The sequence below is a fragment of the Equus przewalskii genome, chromosome 1, assembly GCF_037783145.1.
Source record: "Equus przewalskii isolate Varuska chromosome 1, EquPr2, whole genome shotgun sequence".
In the NCBI taxonomy this organism is placed as follows: Eukaryota; Metazoa; Chordata; class Mammalia; order Perissodactyla; family Equidae; genus Equus; species Equus przewalskii.
In genome coordinates this window covers 6,300,370-6,327,306 of record NC_091831.1, presented here as the reverse complement: position 1 = coordinate 6,327,306, position 26,937 = coordinate 6,300,370, and the positions used below count along the sequence as shown (strand labels likewise).

Genomic DNA, 26,937 nt, shown 5'->3' with positions numbered 1-26,937 from the left:
CTCCTGGAGGTGTGAAATCTTAGAAGAGTAAATGATAAAGGCGAGTTAGAATGACCTGTCACAGTGTCCTGCGTGTTCTGTCTTTTCTCCTCATTTCTATTATGACTTAAGTGGTTTCTCGCTTGAAACAAATTTCAGGGTAGTAACCCTCCACTGTTTCCAGGTGTTGGCTGAGGGTTTGTAGGGGCTGGTGATACCCACTGGGAGGCTGACGGAGTCCTGTCTTGCGGGGACAGGAGATGTGAGGCTGGCTTCCCTTTGCACCATGTATCTTTGCATGACGGACCAGCCCACTCAGTTCTGGGCTTGAGAACCAGTTGTTCAAGATGAGAATAGAGTGGTTTTCTTTACAGACAGGTGATCTTGTCAGATAGCATCCCGAAGCATCACTCAGTAGAAAATTTTGCAATCTTTTTGACACGAGAATACCAGAAAACCCTGCCTTATGAGCTTGAAGTCGGGGTCCAGTTATATGTATCTCACCACGCACAAGTGGAGGCAGGGGTCTTCTGTGGCTTGAATGCTTTTAGATTTACTCTTCTGTCCAGTATGGTAACCACTAGCCACATGTGGCTATTTAAATTAATGAAAATTAGATAAAATTAGAAATTTACTTCCTCCATCAGAGTAGTTCCATTTCAATTGTTCAGTACCGTGCATGGCTAGTGGCTGCCATATTGGTCAACGCAGATAGAGAACATCTTCATCATTGCAGAACTTTCCATGGGATGGTGCTCCTGTGGGAGTTCAGTTCTGCAGAATCTGGAAGTTTCCTCAGTAAACAAGGGGAACATCGTCTTTGAACATGGACAGATATTGAGGTGATAAATAAAATGCACTGTAATAAAATGATAATATTAAGTTGCTTCTTTTGCCCATGAGAAATAATGCAGCCCAGTGCTGTTTTGAATGCTATTTTATATATTAGACCTCAGAGGTTTTTGATACCCAGTGTATTACTGAGTTGAAATTACCTGTTGCCTGCTCCTGTCTTCTGGGAAGAGTCTAAGAATAAAAAAAACGTGGGTTAGTTAGTGTTTGAAAAGTTAGAGGGGTTATTAGTTTTAGATGCACTAATCTAAATTTCACTGGGATGTATTATGAGCTACTTGAGATGGCATGTTGGCACCATCTTTTTGCTTTTTAGTGAAATGTCCACTTTAAAAAATATTATTACATGTTTTTAACTCATTGTAATTTGTGACTCATTGCCGCATTAAAGGAAGACTAAATATACAGATTAATATTTGCAGTGTTAGAAAGAAAAGAGTAGCATGATATTAATACCAAATAAGCAATGAAACCACTTCTTTGGGAAATGCCATGCTAATGAAACCATTTTTTGCTCCATTAAAACTGATTTATGATATCACAAGCTAAGTTTTATGGAAGGAAGCACAGTGTACATTTCTCTCTCTCTTTGTCTTTTTTAACCTGGTGAGGTAAATTCAAATAGTCCTTGATTCTCTTGAGTAATGTAGGCTCAAGCAATGAATAACACTATCCTTGTTTCTAGAAATGATTTTAAACATTTCGTACATGACGTATATTTTCTTGCTCCTTGTATATTGTGCTTTGCTGTGCTACCTGGTATATTTCTTTTCACATGTTGCCTGTTTGTATTTATTCTCTTGGTCCTAGTGCAGCTTTATTAAAAGCTCTTGATCCATGGGCCCCCCAAACGTGGATGGTTTACATTCATAATTGTGTCACAGTTTCACTTTTTAGACACAGTAGTTGTGCTCTCCAAAGACCATGGTATTCTTTTCACATTTAAGTATTTTAGGCTATGGTGAGTACAAAGTCTTATGGAATAGAGTGGTAGCCACCCTAGCTTCCCAAGCAATTAGGTTGGAGGGATCTTTTTTTTGGTCTTGATTTTGCTTTTCCCTTCAAACCACCTGCTCCTTGACCTATGCTATGGTCAGGAATTATTAAAATGGAAGAAATGGCATAAAGATTCCTTGTGATTAAATGCCATCCAACCATGTTACCTTCAGATAAGTTTCCTTTTTTATTGTCTAGTAGAAATGGAGTGGAGGCCTGGTGGTGCACATTTATTTCCTGGGGATAGGATCAACCTCGTTTGCTTTACTTCTCTTGTGTGGTTCAGCATTTTCCTGATCAATGCTCTTCCCTGTCTCTCTTGTCACCTATCCCGTCCTTTGTCGTGCGTTGACTCATGATGACTCTCTCTCGCACTCGGTGACGATGATCTCTTGTGTTCCCTTGTTACCGTGACCTCTGGGTCTCTGTGCCCCTTTGTCTCCTGTGGTCTTGGTCGTCCCGTGCCCTCCAGGCTCGCGTTGGACGACGCCATTCGACACAAGCCGCTGAACATGTCATCCCGTTTTTCACCCAGGGTGGCAGGGGAGAATGACTTCCTTCAGACTGTTATAAACAAAGTCATTGCTGCCAAAGAGGTCAACCACAAGGGCCAGGGTATGTATTCTATTGATTTGTTTCTATAAATGTCCATTTACATGAATTTGGGACAGTGCTGTGTGGTTTGATGATGATGATGCAGAAGATGAGGATGATGATGTAATGGTGATGATGAAGGTGATGATGATGGTGATGACGGTGATGTATGGTGATGATATGATGAAGATGATGATGTAATGGTGATGGTGATGATGATGATGATGGTGATGAGGGGGAGGAGGAGGAGAAGGAGAATGATGATGATAACAATGCTAATGGTGCTATTGTTGCTGCGACTGATAATGATGATGATGATGGCAGTGTTGGAAATGATGTGTACTTTTCGTCCCTGATGTAGAGCTTATGAGAATTTTCTTGCTGATCACCTTTGTAAGCATTGAGAGGGGATGAGAGGGGAAGACTGAGTGGGATACAGTTAAATGTTTGCAAGGAGCCCAGAGTTGATGAGACTGGAAGTAACTCATTTGTTTGCCTTCCTCAGTCTTCTCCAGCCATCTCCTCTCATCCTAACCAGTTTTAAAAACTCTTAAATGACTTCACAAGAGAACACAGTAACTGTCCACTGGCTGTTATTTCACATTTCATCTTGCTGTTTAAAGAAACGTGGAGACATTAGACATAACCCACCTCCCATGTGCTCTTCTCTCTGGTTTTTCCTCGCTCATGTCATGCACTAATCACTGCCACATTGGTTTCTGGGACCCCTTTTCCCGTCCCCCTGGGAGAGTGGCTTCATTTTGCAGACTGACTCCCCTTCAGTTTTGTAATGGAAGAGATTTCTCCTCCCCCACTCTCCGTCTCACACTCATCATTTTTAATCCCATGCTGACAACTTTCCCAGCAACTGACCTTCTGTGGGCAGAGGCAATGAATCAATCATCTCGGGGGCTGGTGACAGTTGGCACTTGGGCTGGCCAGGAGGGCTGCCAGTAAACAACTGTTTGCTGAGGCCCCGCCTCCAGCCCCAGGGCAAGTCACCTTCAGAACTTCTCCTTTCTAAGGCTGCTTTAAGCACCCCTGGGAAATCCTCTTCTCAGTCCTTGATTAGATGCAGACAGCATAAACTCAGCAGAGCTTAGGTGAATAGACCTGGTTCACTGTCTAGTTACCTTGTGTCACCAGACTTTTAAGAAACAATTATCTAGATTGATTTCCCGTTGTTCTAAAGGAGAGTGTGAATTGAGTCTGAAGAATGCTCTGGAGTATTAAGGGACCTTTGGCTTTCTTTTGGTGTGACTGCCTGCCAGACAACTGCAAAATGAAAACCACAACCCAAAATGGTAATGAAACGTGGCCTCTGTAGACAGAGCAATTTTAAGCTGACCCAGGACCCATCTTCTCATAAATTAACAGCCCTCCCAATTTGCACTTTAATTGAAAACCACGGGGAGGTCCAATTAAAGCTGTTTCGATTGGAGCCCTTCTCAGGCTGGAGCGCCAGGCCCCAGGCCCCTGGCTCCCCTTGGATCTCATTCTCTTGCAGAGTCATCAGAATTTTGATAAACTTTTATTGCAGAGTCACACAGGAAAGGTGGAGGTTGGTGTCAGGCCTGCAGGAAATTACTGAGAAGGAGGATCCACAGCCTGCCTCTGTCAGTCTCACTGGTATTGTGGGCAAAATCTGTGTCACCAGAGGCAGGGGGGCTCATGCCGAGGGAGCCCAATTCCTTGAACTCCTGGGGAAGGAGGAGTGTGTTCAGGTCATTGTGAGAACCGAGAGACAGGAACTCTGCTTTTTCAAGGGGACCACAGGTGCCTTCCTGGACGGAGATGCCCTTGGGCAATGTCACTGAGTCAATTTTCACGAAAGCGAACACTGCTCCAGGGCTCGCTCTGGGGCCTGTTTCAGGGCATTCCAGGGAGACCTGGGGGAGCTGGCCCCAGTGAGCGCAGCACAGAATTAGCTGCTGTGTTGGCGGGGTTTTTCCCAACGTTGCTCCATGTTTTCATCAGTAGTGACCTGGGCTTACCCTGATGCTGGCTTTCCATCAAGTCACTGTCCAGAGTGCAGGGCAGGGGAGGGGCGTGGGGGATGTCCGTCCTCACAAAGAACCAGGCGTTTCCCACTGTCTGTTCATACTCACGGCCAGTCTTGCCTGAGCTCGTCTCTAGCCTTTGGCCCATTTTACACTGACACCAGACTTGTCACAATTGACAACATCTTTTGTATTTAGCCGAAATGATTCTGAACCCTGAACCCAGAGGTGCTGGGTGTTTTGTGGGGACCGTGAATCCTCAAACAGCCCTGAATCTGCTCCTGTTGTTGGAGAAATGACGGATGCTAATTCCTTTTGTTTTCGGTTATTCTGGTTAAGCAAAAGTCCACCTAAAACGTGCTTTTTCTTTGAAAATTGGCCTCATTTTCTCCCGTGAGGAAAGTGTTTTAAACCCAATGTAATCAGGAAAATTTACTTTCTGTGTTTAAGTTGTGTTATAACAAATTGACTTGTGTGGCTAAGTTCCTAGTTTGTGAACTAAGATAGTTGAGCAGGCTGGCGTTTTGAGAAGGAAAAGCCGTTTGAAAGACAGGATTTTAGAATGGTGGTGTTAAATGTTTCTTTATCTTCAGCCTCTATAAAGAATTTCCTCACCACACCCTGCAAGTCTTTGAGAAGTGTCTTCGAGTTAGAGTGATTCTGGAGACCTTCATTCCTTTGGGAGGTTTTGGGAGGTTTTGGGACGCACTCCTAAGATCTGAGAAATGCTTAGCTGCGTCCTGCTGTCCCCAGCAGGGACCAGGTCTGCGTCAACTGCAGTGGTAATTCCCCCTGCACTGCTGTGAGTGTCCCTTTTACTAGGTTTGCCCTACTGGAGGACAAGCCAGGGGTTAGTGCCCAGCCCTTCAAGGGGCCATCTGCTCACCTGTCCTGCAGGTCTGGAGCTGCACCAGCCTGTGGTGCTTTTGGGTAAATTTGAAGAAGGGGACCTGTCCTCTGGGTGAGTGGGGAGATGCAGTCAGTGCCAGGGCACAGGGCATGATGAACAGAAGGTGGGCTGGGTTTAGCTCCCACTGGCCTTTTTTTTGCTATTTGCCTTGTGCAGTGCACATCCTGAGCAATGATACATGTGCCCCTGTTTGGGTACCACCACCTGAAGTCTCTTTAGAGACCTCGTTTTATTGGTTCTTCTTCTCTTCCATTTCTTCAAATGCTCCCTATCATGATCGGGAATTCTATACCTTGAAAAGAAAGAAAAAGGGAAAACTGTAGAAGGAAAGAAAAGAAAAGGAAACCAAAAAAAAAAAAAAAAATCCTGCCTTGAATAATACATCTGTCTCTGTATACTGATTCTCTCTCTATCCTACTTCTCAGTAGAGATGCTTATGCCTGCTGAGAATCTCTCTGATCTTCATCTTCTGTCCTTCTTTGTCCTTCTCCCACCAGCGCTTGCCCCTCCGCTTACACCAGGGGTGCTCTAACTGAGGTCTTCGGGGGCACCCTGGTGGCCCCGTGCCTCAGACACTCCCCATCCTTGGGCAGCTGCATTTTGTGCCATCAGTCACATGGACGACGCCCCCTCCTGGTTTTCCCTGTTTCCTCTGGCCTCTGATTTCTGTGTCCCCTGCGGGCTTTCCCTGGGAGAATGCCCAGTGTCGGGAATTCTCCTGTACACAGGGGGCCCTTTTCTTTCTCTCCCCACACTGTGCTCTTGCCCTTCAGGACATCTCCCTGCGATGCAGGGTTTCCTGGCTTAGGGAATGGAACACCCGGCACCTGCTATTGGTCATGCCCACAACTGTCACCATCTCTGAGAACTGCCCCTCCTTCCACACCTCCTTCTCAAGTTCTGCTTGGACCTCCACACTGGGCACTCCACTGCCACCCCCTGTGGAGCTGAAGTCCCGCCAGTGTCCGCCTGGGTTCCTGCAGTGCTTTCTCCACTAGGATCCTCACTTCGCTCTCATCTCCCACCTACCCCGTCCCACACAGCCCCCAGAGCACTGGCAGGTCAGACTCTGGTACTCGCTCTCCCTCGGGGCCTCCCCACCATCCTTCAGATGGACCACAGCCCCAGACACATCTCATACCTGTTCCCCTGCATCTCGGGACTCCAGCTACCAGGGTGGGCACAGGCCTGGAATCCCCTCGCTTACCATGGGCCCATTCCTCAGATTTCAGTGCAATGTCCCTTCCTTTGGGGGACCTCTGTGACACTCAGAATTGCAGCCCTGGGATACACTCTCCACATGCGGTGGCCTTGTTCTTTCGAAAGTAGTTGCATATTTCACCGAGAGAGAAGTTTAGTGTTTAGCTCATGGAATGGAAGCTAAGCCCCTGGTGGGGATGTAACGAGCCTTCACTCTGTGTCTGCAGTGCCCAGCACGTGACTGGCACACAGCAGGTGCTCATTAGATACTCTGAATAAAGTAGAGGGACTGTCTAGATGTCAGGAGGAAAGGGGGTTTCACCAGCTGGCAAAGAGTAAAATGTCATTGGTGACTGTGGCCTTTCTTGACCACAAGTCGTGTAAATCTTTGCAGAGGACAACGATGTTTCCAGGCCAGCTGCTGGAAGACGGGGAGCTAGAGGCTGAGGGTGTGCGGTGTGGGGTTTGATCACGCAGAGGCAGCCTCCGACGGCGTTCCTTGTGTGGACCCATCGGATGCTTTCTACTTCCACTTAGAATGCAGGTTGTTTGTGGATAGGGTCTGGTCTGTGGTTTTCCCATTTGTCTTTGACTGAGTGTGGGGTGCTGAGCTAAACAGTGATGAATGGCTGGTCCCTGCTCCCTGGAAGGATGCATCTGGAGGAGGAATAGCTGGACAGACAGACAGACACACACACACGCACACGATAGTAGTGTAAGTGAGGACAGGTACCTTTATATTCTGATGAGCATGTGGGGTCCCACAGAGCTTAGTGAGTGGGGAGCAAGCAGGCCAGTCCCCTGAGGTCTCAGGGATGGAGACCCTGAGGTGCCAGCTGACAGTGACAACCTCCCTTCCCACCTGGGAGAAAGGCACCATCCTTGAAAACGGCTGAGAAAGCCAAGCAATTGCTTTGTGTCCTGCCTTTGATTTTGATAAAAGTGTCGCCTTTTTTCCCTCTTATTGTTACCTCCCGTTTGATTGCCGCTCAGGAGTGTTTTATACAAAATGCGATTCTCCATCAGCTTTGCAGAGGGAGAGCACAGCACACTCTCTCAGCTCACAGGCATTATCAAGTTCACAGCGCTCTGTCTAGGGCATCCTTTGCATTTTGCTTAGAGGGTTTGAAAATCTTCCTTCTTCCCCTTGGAGGAAAGGGCCGAGTGACAACCAGAGCATTTGTTCCTCCTTGGCTGTGACATTGTGAATCAGGGACCAGGCTGCCCCAGCCCAGTGCTCTGCTGCTCACCTTCTGGAGAGCGTGGATGCTGCTTAGCAATTTGAAACTTTCATGGGTTGGTGAAGCCGTGAATTTACCTTCTGATTCCTCCTCTGCTGTCACCCTTCTTGGGAGAATGGAAAATGATAGCCTTCTCAATCCACTCCCAGAAAAATGCTACCTTCTGGCTTATCTTAAATGTATATCAACTCAAAAGAGTCATTGGTCCTGGGCAGATGTGGCGCACAGCTGCTGTTCACGTGCAGCTGCCTGTCCGATAGGCGCCTCCTGCACAGAATTGTATCCCAGGTGATAGACACAGGTAACTCCCGGGTACCAGGCACCTTTTTCCTAGTTCCTTTCTCTTTCTTTCTCATACGCCCACATATCTTAACACGTTGAATTGAGAATTAAAAGTTGCTCATTCATTGAAATATGTTTCGTGAAATCTTCTTTTAAAAATGTACGAGATAAAACGTGACTCATGCAGCCGTTGTTTTTCTAGGTTTGTGGGTAACGTTGAAACTACTTCCTGGAGATATCCATCAAATTAGAAAAGAGTTTCCTCATTTAGTGGATAGGACCACAGCAGTGGCTCGGAAAACGGGATTTCCAGAGATAATCATGCCTGGTAAGAGCTAATTTCTTCAGTGCTTCTGAGCGTAGCGTGGCTGGAGCCGGCGTCTGGGGAGTTTATGCAGCCGGTCATGAAGAACGACGTGTGGACAGTGACTTGCAGGAGCCCTGGTGGGCGGAGGGTTGAGTGTGTGGGAGGTGATATGTAGACCCCAGTGTGGTTATGGATCATTCCTGCTGGCAGGGGCTGTGGCCGGAGTGAGAGCTGACCACTGGGTTCAGGCTGAGGGGAGGCGGTTTCTCTTGGTTATGATAACCTGGGAAGGCTGGTGGGGAGCCACTCCTGGCAATGCCATAATAGGAACAAGAGGGTGAGACAAGCATTGGCCAGGAGCTGAGCCCTGAGGACTTAAGGTGGGTTCTGTCAGCAGCTGGGGTCGATGTCAGCATGACCCTGAGCAAACCCTCGACTGTCCCATACTCCGCTGTTGCCCTTAATCAGGATGCCTGGTGGTTGTCTTTTGCCCCAGTGGTTAGTTAACATTCCCTGTTCACTGGCTGGAAGGACTGAGTGCCTTTGGTTGGGTAATTCTTACTAATGTGATAAAGTCCGGCAGGGGACCATTTTGAGAGTTGTGCGGAATTCACTTTTAGGCTCCACTGGATGGGTTGATTATGATGGTTGGTTCACTCTAGGACCAACGCAACTCCTTTATGATGACAACATGGGTTCACAATGATGCTCCTTGTGTGTATCCCTTATGATCCTGTAACAGCATTTGAATCATCCAGAACATGTTCAAAGTTAAGGGAGCACAATTTAGGTAAACATCCCCGGTTAGGTTCCAGGCTTTGAATAATGGCCCTGTGGTAGGTCGTGGGTTAAATATCTGTTCACCACAGTGGTGCACAGCCTCGAATCCCATCCTTTGGCCCCATAAGTGAGAATGCTGGACCTGGAGTCCAGTGGCTTCCTTTGAGTCTCACCTCTGGGCCTCCCTGGCTGTGTGGCCTTGTGCAAGTTACCTGCCCTCTCTTAGCTGTGGTTTCCTCATGTGCAGGATGAGAATAATAATAATTCCTACCTATAGGGCTGGTTGGAGTTAGAATGTTTTAGGATATAAGTATCAGAAAGCACAAGGCCAACTCAAATGGCCAAACCCTGAGGATGTTTATCAGCTCCCGCAACTAAGGAGAAGAGGCAGAGTGAGCTTCTGAGTCATCCTGGACCACTGGCTCTGGCTGTCCCACGCTCCCTCTGTTGAGGTGTCTCCTTTGCATATTGACTTCATCCTCTGGGACAGGCCCTGCTGCTATCATCTTCTTCCCAAACTCCAGTGTCCTGAAGAAGATGGCATGCTTTCTACCCAGTGTTTCCAAACAAGGAGCCTGAGCATCATCCCGACCGGACTGCTCAGGTCCCCTCTGGACCCTGAAGAGCGAGAGGCTGGGGTGGTGGAATATGCACATTGGCCCCCTGGACCTCTGGGTGGGTCAGCTCCTCTCAACTGCAAGGATTGTGTGAGGGAAATGTGGACACCCTTCACATCTGGATAGACATCTGATCAGAGGAAAGATGGAGGACCAGAGGGCAAATATTTACATCTGGGACTTGCTTAGTTCATATTATTTATCATACTAGCCCAATAATGGATTTTAAGCTTATTAAACCGATAATAGGATTGCATGTTAAGGTTAATCTCTGATATTTACATAATACTTTTCAGTTTCCAAATAACATTCAGTCATCTGATTTGATCCTCATGGAATGAATCTTGGGAAGCCTGTTAATATTTATTCTTTATATTTGTGGGATACTTTTTGGTTTGCAGAGAATGCTCCATTAGTAATCTAGCTTGATCCAATAAACGGATCTTGGAAACCTGCAAATTGGTGTTGAACTAATTCCCTCAAGATTAAGCTACAGCCTGAAGTCACATGGCTAATGAGCAGAGGAAGTGGGGCCAAAACACCCTGTGTTTGGCGATTCCCCGCAGCCTCCTCTTCCAGGGCTCTGCTGTATATTCACAGGGAGAGGTGTCCACTCAGTGCGCACGCTGTCACAGTTATTACTTTTTTATTTTAAGGCAGTTTAGGGACATGTTCTTTCTGCTCCCTCTGTCTTTCAGGGCTGATGTGGATCATTGTGTAATCTGTCTGGTAAATCGATAGGAAAGACATCTCAAATTGGTTAGACTGAATCATAGCGGCTTACCTGTGAAGGAGGAATGTGGCCTTCAGCACGTTATGAAACTATGGGATATCTACAGCTTGTATGATTCAAGTCTGTATGCAGCAAATTAATTTAGGCTTCTTAGTGGATGTGTTTGCATTTAGATTTGAAATGCAAATTTATAGATTAGGAGGATGTCATTGACATCAGGCATTTATCTTGAGTGGCCTGAGGATGTCCTCATGTTCATCGGAAAACCTGGGAAATTTCTAGCTCACACTGGGTCGTGTTTCCCTCATAATTGATAGACTTAAAAAGTATGTCTAAACTTCTAAAATCATCTTATAATAGGTTCATGGGGAAGCCATACACAGTTGACCGTTGTTCTGGTGGGTTCTTTGTGCTAAGTCAGAGGCGAGGGATCCGGTTGTGAGATTCTACCCTGAGTGAGTCACCCAAGTTCTGTGTGGCTGTCATCACTGACAGGCTGTGGGCACCATGTCTTACCCTTGGGGGAGAGATGGCATGGAGCATTTTCACTCAGACCCCTGGCCTTTAGCCCGTGTCATCCCATCTTTCCCATCTTGTTACGTGCATCTTACAGAGACCTGCGTCTCCTTTGCTCAGTGGGAGAGTCTGCTGTGTCGCCCTGGTCGCTGGCTATTCTTCCTTCTCCTGATCCGTTGGAGATCCCGAGTCCTTCTGAAGGGTCCTGGTGGGGAATCAGAGTTCTTACCTGAGCTGGGAAGGTGGCGGGAAGCTGGGAGGAGGTGAAAGAAGGGCTCTCTGAGTCCACCCATGTCTACTTCCAGTTCCCTCCTCCTCCAAATGACAGCCCTGTACTGCGAAGAGGCAGTTGCTCAGGGCCTCTTGAGAGTGCCCCTCTGTGGGGTTTACCTGCTGTAAATGGGGTCTTACTTCTGGGATGGCTCCAAGGTATGGATCTCCGGGCCAGCAGGAAAGTGAGACCATGGGGTTTAACCACATCCCTGCCCTGGCACGTGTTGGTTATCTGGCTGATGAGGCCTTCCTGAAGCTATTGCAGCCCTTTTTGATTATGGCTTTTGTGCTCTGATAGAATTTCCGGGCTGAGAGACCATACTGACTACTCTGGCTTGTCGACGAGGTTGTTTAGCGGTGGGTGGCCCTGGAGGTTGACTTGTCTGTCACACAGCTAGTTAGTGGCGGACCCTGGACCAACAGCCTTGCCTCCTGCCCCTGCGCTCCATCCTTCCCAGCTTCCCTCGTGGTCAGGGTCAGTGATTGCAGCTGCGCTTCCTCTCCCAGCAGCTACGGTGGCTGTGCTAGCAACCCACTGGGATTATTATAGTAATGACATTTAAATGAAAGCTTAATTTAATAGTTGGGTACATTAAAAGCAGAATAGAGCAGTAAAAAATGCAAAAGAAAAAAACAAGAAAGCAAGGGGCTTTTTTTCTTAAGGGATCTTATTCTTTGCCCAGAGCGGGCCGTTTGCTGCTCTTGACAGACCTGTTCCTTGGGGTCCCCGTGGGAGAGCCGGTGGGTCAGGCGTGGGAGGTTGGCCGCACAGACAGCAGAGGAGCAGTCACTGGGTGGTGAGGCTTCCTCTAAATCACGTTGCTAATGAAGCTTGCGGAGTTTTCCCACTTGGACCATTAGCGAGGCCTTCATATGTTCTCAGTAGGAAGAAGCGTCTTGAGCTCATTTGTTGTGTGTGTGTGATTTTTTTTTTTTTTTTGGCACAATTTAAGGCCCATCTCACTTTAAAATGCACAGGTCTGTGTTGTTCTCTTTCTGTTCCCTGTGGTCTCCATTTGGGATCCTGACAGAGCCTGCCAGGCAGAGGGAAGACCGTTTGGAAGGTTTTTCTCTTGACCTCTCTCTTGCTTCTCTCCTGATCCTAGGCATCAACTCAGGACGTTGGATGGTGGTTCCGATTCTTAATCAGCTTTTTGTTCAACTCTTTAGAAGGAGGCCAGCGTTGCCAGCTACATGCTTGCTGTGCTGGTTGATGTTGTGATACTTTTTGTCTACCAAGACTCAGATGATCACGGCCAGGGGTCCAACAAAGGATACTGATGTGGGTTGCAATGTGCTGTGGACACTCCAGAGGGAATGGGTCATTGCAAACCCCTTGACAGCATTTGACCCGCCCACAGAGGTATAGGAACTCCTGCCCAGTTGAAGAACCAAGTAGATAATTAGGGGCCTTGAAATTTTTCCTCTTTCTTGCAAGTCTTATGAGGATGATGAAAATTACTTTTGTCACGCCTTTAAACACTGAGACTATTTTGTAGAAAATATTTCATAATCCTGTAATACAGTATTTATAATATGCTGCTAGGAGAGGTAGTGAGTTAGACAGTTTTGCAGAATTCACGGTAACACTATGAATAATCGATTGGTTTTAAAGGTATAATTTTTCCCCCAGGTGATGTTCGAAATGATATCTACGTAACATTAGTTCAAGGAGATTTTGATAAAGGAAGCAAAACGACAGCGAAGAATGTTGAGGTTACGGTGTCTGTTTATGATGAAGATGGAAAACGATTGGAGGTATTTCTTGTTGCAAAGTTTAATGTGTAGTGTTTAAGTTTGACTTTTCAAATATTCACCTTAGTTCTGCTACAGAATGTGAAAGACATAGGTGGGGCTGCATCATCCCGTTTCTAGAGATGAGCATTTGCTCTTGCTTCCCTTCCTCTAGCTTGCCTTCGAGGGCTTGGTGTCCATCCACTGGGTCCTGGCAGCAGGCCTGTGTCAGGCGGTCCCTGGGGTCCTGACCACCTTCTTTGCCTGTCACTGTCATGGCATCCCGCTGGCCATGGCGTCTTGCTGGCATAAACTCAAGGCTCAAGGGTTACCAATCACACTATAAGTTCAGACCCCATTGTTACCACCATCTGAGAGATGAGGAAACTGAGGCCCAGAGAAACCAATAGACTTGCTCAGGGTCAGAGAGCTAGTGAGAAGTGAACTCGGGTTTGAATCCAGGCATCGGACCTTGTGCTCTTCTGGGTGGTGGTGGTTACGGAGACCTACTCCTCCACGGTCACAACAGTCTGCAGGACTCGGTGTCCTGGGAAGTGCTCAGAGGCTCTGGCGTCCTCTGATGACCGGAGGCTAAGCCGGAGCAGGTGTATTTGCCAGCTACCTCTCGGGACTGTGACTGGAGGCCTGGGCTCTCCTGGGCCCACGTGGCTGAGAGCAGTGCCCTAGGTATGCCCCTGAGGCTCCACTGTGCCAGGAGGTGGGTGGCATCCTTTCTTTCAGGTGGCCCATGTCCAGTGTCGCTGCCAGGCAGTGCTGCCTTGCCACTTGTGCTTTACCAGTATTGCTCCCACTGGAGTCAAGTGGTCAGTGTTTACAGCTGGAGGAACAGAAGGGAGTGTTGCCATCTCCTAAAGTTTGGTCTGTACCCCGTTATTCTGGACCTACTGAGTGAATCATGCAACTTCCTGTAGACCCTAATGCTGGAGTTATTAAGGGTGACAGTATGAAGGATGGAGGACAGTGGCATCCCCATATCACATAGCCATCAAGATCTGAAATGTCTGAGTGCAGGGTTTGATGCTGGCTACTGGCTTCAGATGGGTCTGTCCTTCCAGTTTGGGGAGTGTATTCCATTTGTGATGCGGTCTGTTGGCATTTCTGGAGCGCTCTCCCTCCTTCTTGTAGCGCATCTCCTGGGGGCGGGAGGTGGGGAGATGTATGCAGTGTCGAGCTCTGTGAGGTCTGATGTGAACTCTTTATGCCTTCCCTTAAAGCATGTGATCTTCCCGGGTGCTGGTGATGAAGCAATCTCGGAGTACAAGTCCGTGATTTACTACCAAGTAAAACAGCCGCGCTGGTTTGAGACCGTTAAGGTATCATTTACATGGTCATTTTATCCCATGGGGTTGATTATGAAATGCTCATGTGTATCCCAAGGAAGTCCCCACCTCTCACCCAACCCAGGGGCTGCTCGCTGACGGGCACCCTGCGTTGGCGGAGCAGCTCTTTCAACAAAGTCATTCAAGGTTGCTAGGGAACCACGCTGGCATTTCTTGGAATACATTTACTCTCATCTCCTTTTGGACATAAAAATAGGACTTTCATGGAGACAAATGACAGAGTACTTTAAAGATAGCTATTGTCTTTCTCTTCTCGGGTCTGTTTCATGTGTGGCTTACTGTCTTTACACCAAGTGGAAAAAAATAGAGATGACAACGTATGGAGGCTATCACTGGGGAGATGGATCCTGTTCCCATGGCACTGATGCTCTGCAATTCGTAATGCAGCGTGCCAGCATCCCCATGGCAGCCCAGTGTGGTAAACTCCAGCCCACTCGCCAAGGGCTTGAATATTTGAAAACCAAGCCAGGGGTTGGCTCTGGATACAGATGTTAGATATGAGAATGAGGGGCAATCTTCGCTTAAAGGCAGCATGTATTGGGTCTTTTTTCTTTTACCTAAGTCACAACAAGAAAGCTTTCTTCCTGCAGCTGAGGGCAGGTCCCCAAAGCTGCAGAGGGAATATAGACACCTCCAAAAAGGGCTAAAAGTGAAAACGGCAACTTTTAAAAATAGAGCCTTAACAGTGAGGATCAGAATGTTTAAAAAAACCTCAGCTGTCTCTCAGAGTCGGCTTGGCATCCTTTACAGTATTATCTTGTTTAAATTTTCAAAAGGCATTTGCCTCTGGGAAAATCATAGAGGGGATTAGGTATCAATATTTTCACCACTGCAGTGTAGAGATGTGTGCAGACTGTATGGGATCTCTCCAGCTGAATAAACCTTGAATGCAGGAAGATGTTGGCACAGGTGCTCACACTTCCTTTTTCCATTCCGAAGGTGGCCATTCCCATTGAGGACGTTAACCGCACTCACCTTCGGTTTACCTTCCGCCATAGATCGTCGCAGGACTGTGAGTAATTAAACACTTCATTATCCCATGTTGTTTTCAAGGGAAGACAAGGGGAAAGCTCAATAGGCCCCATTGTGCTGGATTGTTCTAGAACTTGGTTATAATAACACAATGAGGTCTTGACATTTGAGCTTGTTGCCCACGCTAGTCTGTTCCTGGGAAATGTCATTGACTCTTTTCATTGAGCCGATCACAGGGAATCTTAATTTTCTTCTAGAATTTTTCCGATGAGGTGCTGCCACTTCCCATTCTTTTGGTTTTCTCTCTCCATTTTGACTTGGAATACTATTCTGTCCATCACTGAGATACATCAGAGTTCAAATTTGGCTCTTAATACTCTTTGCATTGGAATTGAAAACGTTGAGACACTTTGTCTTTGCTGTGGTCCCTCATGTCTGGAGTAGGCAGAGCTGTTCTCGTAGGAGACGTTTGTTCACCTTTGACCGTGATGCCAAGACTTTGGGAGGAAAGGAATGGTGTTTGAATCACTCACCTTGAGAAAGAATTTGCTATCAGTGACTGAAGTTTGTCTCACCATGTTTGTTGGTTAATTGTTTACTAAGGATGTAGCCTGTGTTAGACTCTTAAGTAAGATATCAGAAAAGGAAGATGTGCCCCCTGCCCTTTGTGGTCTGTATCCAGTTGGCAGCGGGCTAAGATTTGGGAGCAAAAGTGACAGTGAGAATTGGCTATGGTTGTGTGTGCTGCGCCATCGAGGGAAAGGGTGGTCTTTGTGGCTGTGTTTGCCACCAATGACCCTATGGGGCCAGGGCCACATGGATGGGGCTCCTTTATCCTGGCTCTTTGTGGCCTCACAGATGCTTCAGCTTGGGCCTCAGCATCCCCATTGTCACATGAGGATAAGAATGCCCTGGGGATGTCTCAAAGACTAAGGGAGATGGAGGCTGCCGACCCCTTGGCACAATGCCTGACATAGAGTAGGGGCTCTGTAGAAGCCACTGATACTGTGATAACGTGTCTGTCCTTTTTACTGTTTCTGAGGGCCTGCTAGACCCAGGCCCTTGCTGAAGGGTGGGGCCTGCCAGGGAAGGGGGTGCAGTGGAGAAGCCTGGGAGAGTGAACACATGAGCAAAGGTTTGATGCTGGGGGTATGTAGACCCGTGTGGGGCCAGTGAGAAGCCTAGACCCACTGTTATTCAGAGGTGTGGGGAGGCATGGTGGCACACGAGAGCTGCAGGGTGTGTAGAGAGCGTGGATACCAGCCTGAAGGTGTACATGTGGTGGGGTGAGGCTGGGAGGTCGTTGGACCAAGGGCTCTAGAAGAGCGTGGCATCCATCGTGGTGGGGTGGCTGTGTTGAGGTTAGAGGGAGTGGGTAGAAGTGAGCTGGGGCATCGTTCCACCCCTCATCCTGTCCCAGTGTTTAAGCAGGCTCTAGAGGTCCAGCAAAAAAGAGGTCGAGGTTCAAGTTGAATGGTGGGAGAAGCAGGGTCCTGAAGGCTGGGCAGCTTGGAAAGTAGTGCCCACCATTGCGAACTTGCCTTAGGGCCAGGTCCAGGCCACTAGGCAGCGGGCCAGGATCTGCTATTCGTGCATGGCACTCTCTGATAGTCAAAGCTTCTGGATAAGAACGACTATTAATAAATGTTAACTAGCATTCACTATGTCTTACTGTGCTCCCGGCACAAGTATTTTACTGTATTATTTGGATTTGTCTTCACAACAATCCCCTGTGATACCAATATCGTCATCATCACTGCCCCTATTACAGATAAGGGAACTCAGGCTCAGAGACCTCAGGGCACAAAGTCACCTAATTAGTGGAAGAGGTCTGGTCCAAACCCCAGTCCATGTGCCTGAGCACCACACTCATGCCTTTGGGGAGTGGCAAGGCCACTCCATCACCTGTTCTTTGTTTAGCCCCTGCTGTATACACAACTCACGGAGAGGGATCCCCCGCAGAATTTAGGTTTGAGTTGAGGTGTGAGGTCAGCTTGCAAGAACCAAGTAGAGAACAGCAGCCTGGGAGTATCGTGGAATTAGGCAGACGTATGGGGTGAGCAGAGTGGGGTGCATGAATGAGGGACGCTCTGGGGGCGGGTGTGTCCTCAGCCAACGCGTAGAGGGAGTGGTGGGCCCTGTGCCCTGCAGGAGTGAAATAGCAGCGGGGGCAGTAGACCAGAGCACGGCCCAGTGGCCTGCAGGCAAGAAGGTGGGGAGCCCGGGGTGCGCAAAGACGGAGTTCTCAAATCCACAGAGGACTTGTCTCAAAGGCACGCTCCCCCTGTATAACATGCTCATTCTCTCGAATTAATAAATTACACTAGGGCAGAGGGATATCTTCTGTAGCATTTTAATTTTCAAAATCCTTGTTTTTCTTGTCAGTTTTAAGTACTCATTATAGACAAGATGCTATCACCCATCATACGCGACACATTTGCGTAATTAATGAAGTCTCCCTGGCCATGGCTTGTGGGGTTTTGGAAACGTGTTGAGCATCAGAAGTGTGATGCTGATGAAATTCCCAGCTGTCTGCCGCTGGAATGATGGTGGCCATGCAGCCTCTCCTGTGGCCGCTCTGCAGATACTTTGGGTCAGAAACAGGTAGAAAGAACTGAAGCCACATTGGGCACTCCTGCCCCCACCCCAGCTAAACGTGAGCTGCTTTCCCCTTAAAGTGGAGGTGAGCAAAGAGAACAAGTGGTGGGATTTCTCACGCTGGGATCTGTCCTTAGGGCTGGAAAGTTTGGTGCTGACATGACTAACACACTCCAGCAACTTGTTAGCAATTCCAGAGGCATCAGCTCATGCTTTACATGGATGCGAGCAGACGTGCAGCTCCCGGGTCCAGCCCGCCAGGAGCTGAGTTCCCCTTGTTTGTAGGGGGCCTCATTGGGTGGGGCAGCGCTGCCTCCTCTGGCCCCTGACGTTTTGTAAATTTGTTGGGTATCTTGTAATGACTGCTAATGAACTTGTAACAAATGCAGTCCATTCTCTTGTGTGAAGACGTGGAATGCTAATTAAAGGTGCACATTTGTATCTTGTGCCGATTAATAGTGGCAACGGGGAAGCCGTCTGCTGACAGGTGTGGTCACCTTCCAACCCATGGCTGCTTTCACCAAGACAGGTTTTTATTTTTTTCATGTCAGCCCAAACTTAGAAGGATCTGTTCTTTCTCACCAGAACATTAAGATATTTTGCATTTTCTAGTGCCCTTTTACAAAGCTATTTTTTCAAGTCCTAGGGTACATACTTTTTACTTTTCTCCTTTCCTTTAGTTTTGGTTGATGGATCATTCATTCATCCATCTAATTAGCCAGCGGTTAGTGAGGACCCTCCATGTGCCAGACACTGCTGGACACCAGGAGGTCAAAGGTTAGTGAGACCTGTTATCTCAGGCAGTGGCATCTTAGGGTAAATGTTTTGAGTCCCTGACTCAAGGTGTGTGGCTGTGTGCTCCTTCCCTCTTTGACCTGTGTCCTTTCATCTCTAAAAAGAGAATGTGGGATATATAATTTTAAGGATATTTTCTGGCTATGAAACCCAATGTTTCCATGCTATACTCAGATCGCATCTTGAGAAATTCTTGGGGAATCCATTTCCTCGGTCCAGGCTCCTTATCCGTCCCCACCTGATCTGGCCCCTGCCTACCTTGGAGTCCTCACCACCCAGTCCTCACCAGCCACACTGGTTTCTGTCCCCAAACGAGCCACGCCCGGTCCCACTCTAGGGCCTCTGCCTTTGATCCTCTCTTTCCCTGGAGGGTTTGCATCTTGGCTCTTAGGTCATCCATCTATTCAGAGAGACTTTTTCCAGCCATCTAACTGGATCATCCCTGCTCCTGCCCTCACTCTTTAGCAAATCAGCATTTTTGTTTTCTTTATTATCTGAAAGAACTTGTTTGTTGTTGGCATCTCCCCAACTAGAGCAAATATTTATGAATAGTAATATACACCAGGCACTGTTTCATGCACTGGGAAAGTAGCAGTGAGAAAATACACAGTCTGTTGTATTCCAAAGTCCAGTGGATGAAACTAAGAATAAACAACAACAAATTCTCACACACACACGTACACACCCACACACCCTGCGCCCCTGGTAATCTGGTAGTCATAAGGGCTGTTGTCTTAGTCCCCTCAGGCAGCCATAATGAAATACCATAGGCTGGGTGGCTTAAATCACAGAAAGTTCTTTCTCACAGGTCTGGAGGCTGGCATTGTGAGATCAGGGTGCCAGTAGAGGTGGGTTCTGGTGAGGGCTCTCTTCTTGGTTGCAGATGCCACCTTCTCACTTGAACTCACATGGAGGGGGAGACCTTTGGAGTCTCCTCCTCTTCTTAGAAGGGCACCAGTTCTGTGGGGTCAGAGCTCCACCCTTAGGACCTCCTTTGACCTTAAGTACCTCCTTACGGGCTTTATTTCCAAGGCAGTCACATGGAGGTAGGGCTTCAATATAAGGATTTTGGGGGACACAGTTCAGCCATAGCATCTATGATGAAAGGTAAGTTAGGTGAGGGGAAAGAGGATGACCAGGTTACTGATTCACTGTTTTAGATAGGCTGGTCACTTCAGAGCAGGTGGTACTTCAGCAGAAACTTGAATCAAGGAGGGAATGAGTCTCATGCAAATATCTGGGCGGAGAACTTTCTTCCCAAAGAGAACGAAATTTCACATTCAGGTCTTTAGTCCACCTGTAATTTACATTAGTGGATGGTATGAGGTAGGAATCTATCTATTTCGTTTTTCCATAATGATAGCCAATTTTCATAGTGAACGTTATGCCTCTTCATTGCGACAGCTTTATGTTTCCAGATCCTGTCCCTTCGCATTGTTCTGTGTGTCCCTGTGTTAAACCACACTGTCTTCTTTATTCTCACTTTAGAGTTAATTACTCATGGTTTCTAGTATTGCCGGCTTTCTGCCCTGTCCTTCTTTAAAATCGTCCGCTGCTCTTGGCCTTTTACTCTAGAATGAGTTTTCAAGTTCCAGGAGGAAACTCTTTCATGAGATTTTGATTGGAATTGCTTTGAATTTACAGATTAATTTGAGCACAACTATTCCTTTATTATAGGAGTCTTCCTACTGGTGAACACTGTTCATTTCTCCATTTATTTATGTTGATGTTAACATCTGTCAATAAAATTTCGTAATTTTTCCATAAAGGGAACTTCATAGCATTTTATGATATTAGTTTGTCATGACAGCACTTGATGATTATTGATTTCTATTGCAGCTAAGGATAAATCTGAGAAGATATTTGCACTAGCTTTTGTAAAGCTGATGAGATATGATGGGACCACTCTCAGAGATGGAGAGCACGATCTTATCGTCTATAAGGTAGAGTGTTTTATTGGTGCAATATCACTGATATTGACTGTTTCAGTCCTTTCTGGGCCTCCTAACCTGAGCTGACATTTCCCATCTTTGTGAGAAAGCTGCTATCTAGTGACACTTAATTATGCAAAAGAACCTTTCAGATGACCAGCCCTTTTGCTGGTCCTCATGAATGAAAATGATATACAATAACACATTAAGTGCTTTATAAAAAAATGCTCTGTTAACATTAATCTACAGGAATAGGGGAATCATTAAAATAAACAGTTTAGCAAATTATAAAGAACAAATATCGTGATTCTTAAAGGATTAAGGATAAGAAAGGATCGAAAAGAATTGCATGTGGCTGATTGTGAATTGTGTTCAACATACTGCATCTTTAAACTACAGGCTGAAGCGAAGAAGCTGGAAGATGCTGCAACCTACTTGAGCCTGCCCTCCACGAAGGCAGAGTTAGAAGAGAAAGGCCACTCGGCGACGGGCAAGAGCATGCAGAGTCTCGGTAGCTGCACCATCAGCAAAGACTCCTTCCAGATCTCCACTCTCGTGTGCTCCACCAAGCTTACCCAGAATGGTGAGTTTGGAGTGGACACCTTTTCACCCCAGGACTTGTTCTCCCTGAGACTGCATCCTTTTTGCTGCCCCTGTTGGGTAGAGGAGGCATCTCTAGGTGCATGAAGACTGCCTCTGGGGCACTCAGGGTGTCCCTCTGCAATGGCCTGTGTGGATGTCAATGGACTAGGAAAGTGGGGGTGGCATCCTTCATACTTCAGAATTCACACTCCAGTGTTGATCTAAGGATTGACCATAAAGAGAAAGCAATGGGTTTACTCTGAAGAAGGCTTTTTGGTCAAAGGAAAGTAGCATGGTTTAAGGGAAAGTCCACGGCATTTGGAATCAGATCAAAGATCTGGGGTTGAGCCCTAGACCTGGGCTAACCTGGGAATGACCTTGAACTAGCACCTCTGATCCTGTCTGGACCTCCTTTTCCTTGTCCGTGCACGTGGTTCTAATGCCTGCCTCAGTGGGCTTTGTGAGGGTTACAGAACTGTGGGATGCAAGGCCCCCACTCTCTTTGTGTCTTCATCTTTCCTAGCTACTGATTGAGATAATTACGAGTTTTTTTGTTTTTTTGAGGAAGATTTGCCCTGAGCTAACATCTGCCGCCAATCCTCCTCTTTTAGCTGAGGAAGACTGGCCCTGAGGTAACATCCGTGCCCATCTTCCTCCACTTTCTATGTGGGACGCCTACCACAGCATGGCTTGCCAAGTCATGCCATGTCCGCACCCAGGATCTGAACCAGCAAACCCCTGGCTGCCAAAGGAGAACATGTGCACTTAACCGCTGAGCCACCAGGCCGGCCCCGATTTTTTTTTTTAAAAGTTGATTTTGATCATATTTCTAGTCCCCCTGGTGGTGACATAAGGCACCCCTTGCTGATGCATGCACAGCAAACTGCAGCCTAATGCGGCATCAGATGGTGCCCAGTGTTCCTGTGCTGGGTCCGCCAGGCTGCTCTGAGCTCTGTCACCACTGCTTGTGGCCTCCCCAGTGACACGGTGTCTGGCCCGGGTGCTTCTTACTCAGAGTGCACAGGCTGGATGCGGCCGGGTCTCCTCTGCACAAATCCTGCCTTTAAAATTGCATCTCCCACAAGTGCCAGGATCGCAGCTGTGCAGAGTGACTTGATGCACTCTTGAAACTCAGCTTGGAAATCCAATTTTTTCCTCTTAGCCACCTGATGCGGGTTTTGATTATTAATATCTGTTGCTAACATGAATTGCATCCCTGGGGCTTGTCCGTAAATCTTGGCAGTAGTCTCGCAGTTGCCCGAGGAGCAGTCATGTTTGGACTTTAACGGGATAAACACAGGACAGGAGTAATCCCATCGTGTGGCAGCCACTGCCTTGTAGTGGAAGGTGCACTGGGGGTTTGGGTGTGCAGGCCTTTTTCAGCCTTGCCACGCCTGCTGTCCTGGGCAGTGCACGCTGTGCCTCCTCCCTACTTGTGTCCTGAGTAAACGGTGCAAGGGAAGGCGTCAGTCAAACCCTTCAGGTATCATCACAGTTTGTCCGAAGCGTTATGAGTTCTCCTAGCTTGTGGGGCAATGATCTCCATGAGCAAATGAAAGCTGTTAGCTGGGGCTTTGGGTTCTGTGCGAGCGGAGGAGGGGTAGAGAATGCCCGGGGAGCTCTCAGATTTAGTGCCCAGGGGGCGTGTGGTCAGCAAGATGGGTGCTGGTTTGGGACTGGCTTATGGAAAGGGTACCCCCTTAGGTCAGATATGGCCCTGGTCGTCCACTAGCCTGACGGCTACACTGTCCAAGTCTCATTAAACTCAGGGCAGGGGCAGCCTTTCTGGTGAGTCACCACCCCACCTGTGTGGCACTGTGCCTTTTCAGTGTGAGAACTGCCGTGTATTGCCATTTTCACTGTGTAGGAAGCCACTGTCTTATGCACGGGTCATATTCCAAAAGCATGTTTAGAAGTTATTTGAAACTTGAACATATTTTCCCCGTCAAAACAATGTTCTGAATAGCAGGTAGGTTGTGAGGCTCACCCACAGATTCCTGGTTAACCCACGCATCCCTGGAGAAGAGGACTGTGAACTAGGAAATCCCCCAGGTATTACGTTAGAGAAATCTCCCAGGGGATGATGTCGATCCCTCCTTGGACCTCCAAGCTCCTTGAATCTCACCAGCCGCAGGGTAGTTCCCTCCCTGGAACTGAGGGAGTGAGCAAGCGCCCTGATGCACCCTGGCCTTGGCAGCAGCTGTTAACCGTTGCCGGGCAACAAGGAAATTCCAATGTGATGCTGTTCATCAAGAGTAGAGCGGGGGACGTCTTTTGGCTTTCATTTCATACCAGCCACCAATTCCTCTTCTCGGAATGATGGCATGTCGGGTCTGTGCGAGATGGAGCTGCCTCAGTGGGCATCTGAGCATCGAGTTCCTGGATTCTCATTTGAGGAAGTCAATTTTCTAAAACCATGATTTGTTACTGTGAAGTTCCATTGCTTAGGCTGAATTATTCATTGAGATTTGTATTAAACATCTCTGTTCTCAGCATTATGTTGGATGCTGTGGGGGAAATAAGAAGTGTAAGATGTGATTGCTCTCCTCAATTAGCTTACTGTATAATTAGAGAGAAGTCATGAAATGCAGTGTTATTGTGGGCCAACTTCGGTGGCTCCCAGAGAATGAGGACGTGGAGAGGGAGAGTTTGGTTTGACCTGGGTGGCTGGGGGTGCTGGGCAAGCTCTGTTTTCTTAAAACGTGCTGCCCCTTCCACTTCAAATTTGCCCAGTTGTAGCTTTTCCCAAATTTACAACACAGAGGTAAAGCTCAGCCTCCCTCACATGCAGAGTGCCATGAACTTTGCATGAGAGGGATCCAGATTATTAACTAGTCTCCATTATAAAAATACTAGTAAGTAGTGAAATCTGCCTTAACCCTGGAACTGAGAGCATGTCTGGGCAGCATGTAGCCTTTATCATTACTTCACTTTTGATTAGAAATTAAAAACATGTTGGACCAGCCCTGGTGGCCTAGTGGTTAGATTTGGCGTGCTCTGCTTTGGCGGGCCGGGTTTGGTTCCTGAGTTCGGACCAATACCACTTGTCTGTCAGTGGCCATGCTGTGGTGCCTCCCATAGAAAATAGAGGAAGATTGGCAGCAGGTGTTAGCTCAGGACAAATCTTCCTCAGCAAAAGAAAAGAAAAGAAAAGAAGTTAATACATGTTAACTTCCATGATGAATGGCTAAAATGTTCAATTCCTGATCATCCCTGTGATAGACTGCTGCCATTAGTCTTTATGCTGGGCATCGTGCGAAGTGCTTTCTCCAGGTCATACCATTTAGTTCTTGCACCAAGCCTGTGAGTTAGGCAACATCGTACCCATTGTTCAGATAGGAAAACTGAGGTGAATTTACTCGCCCAAGGTGGCATGGCCCACTGGTATTTGATCCTCCGCTGTACATATTCCATAGTACTTTAGACTGCTCTCCCCTTTTCATCCTCTCATTTTAGCCCTTTCCTTTGTCAGCTGTCCTTGGGGGTGAGGTGACATAGATGAGAACGTGTGTTGTGGTGCTCATCACGCATATGCCTTTGATGTGGTTTGGTCCTTAAATTACAGTTGATGTCTTGTGTTCCCTGAAATTCTAACGATTGCCAAAATTATATTTTTCTTTTCAGTATTAACTAGAGTTTTTCTTATGGAGCCAATTTCTGCAGCAGGAGTTCATTCTCGAAGAGCATGAACAGTAAATTAGATGTACTTTGCTAATTGTGTTTTTTCTCACGATGGGATATTAACATGACTTCAAGTGAAAGTCGACAAGGCGTGTGGTCTTTTTTAGGGAGGTTTGGGATGCTGTCTCCATGCCTTAAGGAACATCTTGCTGCCTTAAACAGCGTCGTTTCTGGACATCGTCTTCCACATTTAGTCTGGGAAAACCAATACAATCAGTCTGTGATTTTTCTGTTACAAAACAAGCAAACAGAAATTCACCCCTAAGGAACCAATGGCCATGGAGGGCCAGGCGGGGGTAGTCGCAGGCTCAGCACCGCAGGGGACCCAGGAGCCAGGCGTCCGGTCTCCTTCCTGTGCTGTCACCTTGCAGTTTCAGTACTCGAATCAGTGTTAGTTATTTTATCTTAAAAAAAAAAGTCTTGCTCTCAAACAGGAAAGACCCCTTCGTAGCAGATGCCAGGCCAGCACTTTGTGGGTGAGCTGCCTCCTTCCAGACTTGCTGCTGCTTGGAATCTGCCTTCTTGTGGGTTGGAGAGGCCAGTCCTTCTTTCTTAGGCTCCCAAATATATTTTTAAAGCTTCTAAAGGGAAATCATTTCATAGTAAATGTTGGTGGAAATAATGAATTCAGCCACACTAGGTGCCAGGTATGTCGCTAGAAAGTAAGGAAATATTTAGCTGGTGAATGTTTCCAAATAGGGTTGATTTTTCTCTTTAAAACATTATGTGGACAAGAACCTCATGTGGTACGTGAATAAGGGAGACGGAGCTCTTGCTCGGAGGAACTGATGGTGGTTTTCCGTTTGCAGTGGACCTGCTGGGGCTCTTGAAGTGGCGTTCCAACACCAACTTGCTGCAGCAGAACCTGAGGCAGCTGATGAAAGTGGACGGTGGCGAAGTGGTGAAGGTAACACAGAGCCCAGGGTTGGGCTGTTTTCTGTCCATATATTAATGGATGTAGGCACTGCCTCCAAAGGTAGTATGGGATTGTGGTTATGATCCCTTTAACAACTACTTTCTTTTGGGTATAGACATACACCTCTGAGTGGACAGAATCCCTCTTGGACTCTGGTCTTGGAGGGTGGTCTGGCCTCACTGTGAAGGAAATGGGCTTTGGAATCAACCCAGTCTTGGGTTCTGGTTCCTCTTCCAAATGGGTCCTCGCTGCACGACTGACAAAGTTGAGTAAGCTCTGTAAGCCTCACTGTCCCCTGTTGGAAAATGGAGACAACAATCATGCCGTCTTCAGAGGGTGGTGGAGGTTAAATGAGATATGAAAGCCTGTGTCTGGCAGGTGGGAGGTGCTCAAGGAGTGTTGGGTCTGATTGTTATTATCATTGTCATTGCCATTCCTGTCACCATTACTATCCGCCCTGGCTTACCACTCCCCTAGAACTTCTGTAATTGATGGGGGGAGATAAGGGGTGTGTCACGAAGATCAGTGCTGAGATTGTTGTCTTGGCTGTTTTCCTCCCTTATGATCTTGGACTCATTTCTCAGTCTCACACATCGCAGGCTCTGGAGAAATGTTAGGTGCCCTCTCGAATCTTTATCTTTATTTATATGATAGGACAGACTAAGGTGATCTGAGATCCCTTTGAGTGTTCAAATTCTTTAATTCTTTATTGGGTAATGGTTGGTGGTTCTGATGTTCTCTTCAGTATTGGGCTCTCCTTACCTCTCATCTGCTCACATGACTTTTCCTTGTACATGAGGAAACGCATTTTCATTTTCAGAATGCTCCATTTTGGCTGGCGGACAGTAAGCCGGTCCCCACTTGTGATTTGTGAGTGAGGTCTCTACACCAGGTCTGTCTGTCGCTGCCTCAGTTCTTCACCCTCCATGAGAAGTGCTTGCAGAACGAGACCTCCTTATCTCTGTAAAAATTAATTACTTAAAGTGGCCTTAATTAAACAGCAATGTGGTTAACTCCAGTGTAAATTAATTTGGTTGCACCACTTTCCTAAGTTCATTGTATAGCCATTCAAACATGTCCTTGCTTA

The 26,937-nt window shown here is 47.3% G+C and overlaps 1 protein-coding gene across 2 annotated transcripts in view; it reads left to right on the top strand.

Annotated features, from left to right (window-relative positions):
• Positions 1 to 26,937, top strand: part of DOCK1 (dedicator of cytokinesis 1) — a 503,206-nt gene that overhangs the window by 84,099 nt on the left and 392,170 nt on the right. Inside the window, exons 12-19 of one of the 2 annotated variants that reach the window (XM_070566542.1) lie at positions 2,363 to 2,442; positions 8,257 to 8,382; positions 12,914 to 13,038; positions 14,250 to 14,348; positions 15,315 to 15,387; positions 20,580 to 20,683; positions 21,071 to 21,254; positions 25,744 to 25,841. In XM_070566542.1, coding sequence (XP_070422643.1) covers positions 2,363 to 2,442; positions 8,257 to 8,382; positions 12,914 to 13,038; positions 14,250 to 14,348; positions 15,315 to 15,387; positions 20,580 to 20,683; positions 21,071 to 21,254; positions 25,744 to 25,841 — 889 coding nt within the window. Of the gene's footprint in view, positions 1 to 2,299; positions 2,443 to 8,256; positions 8,383 to 12,913; positions 13,039 to 14,249; positions 14,349 to 15,314; positions 15,388 to 20,579; positions 20,684 to 21,070; positions 21,255 to 25,743; positions 25,842 to 26,937 lie in introns of both variants that reach the window. The other variant, XM_070566478.1, reaches the window with a different exon arrangement.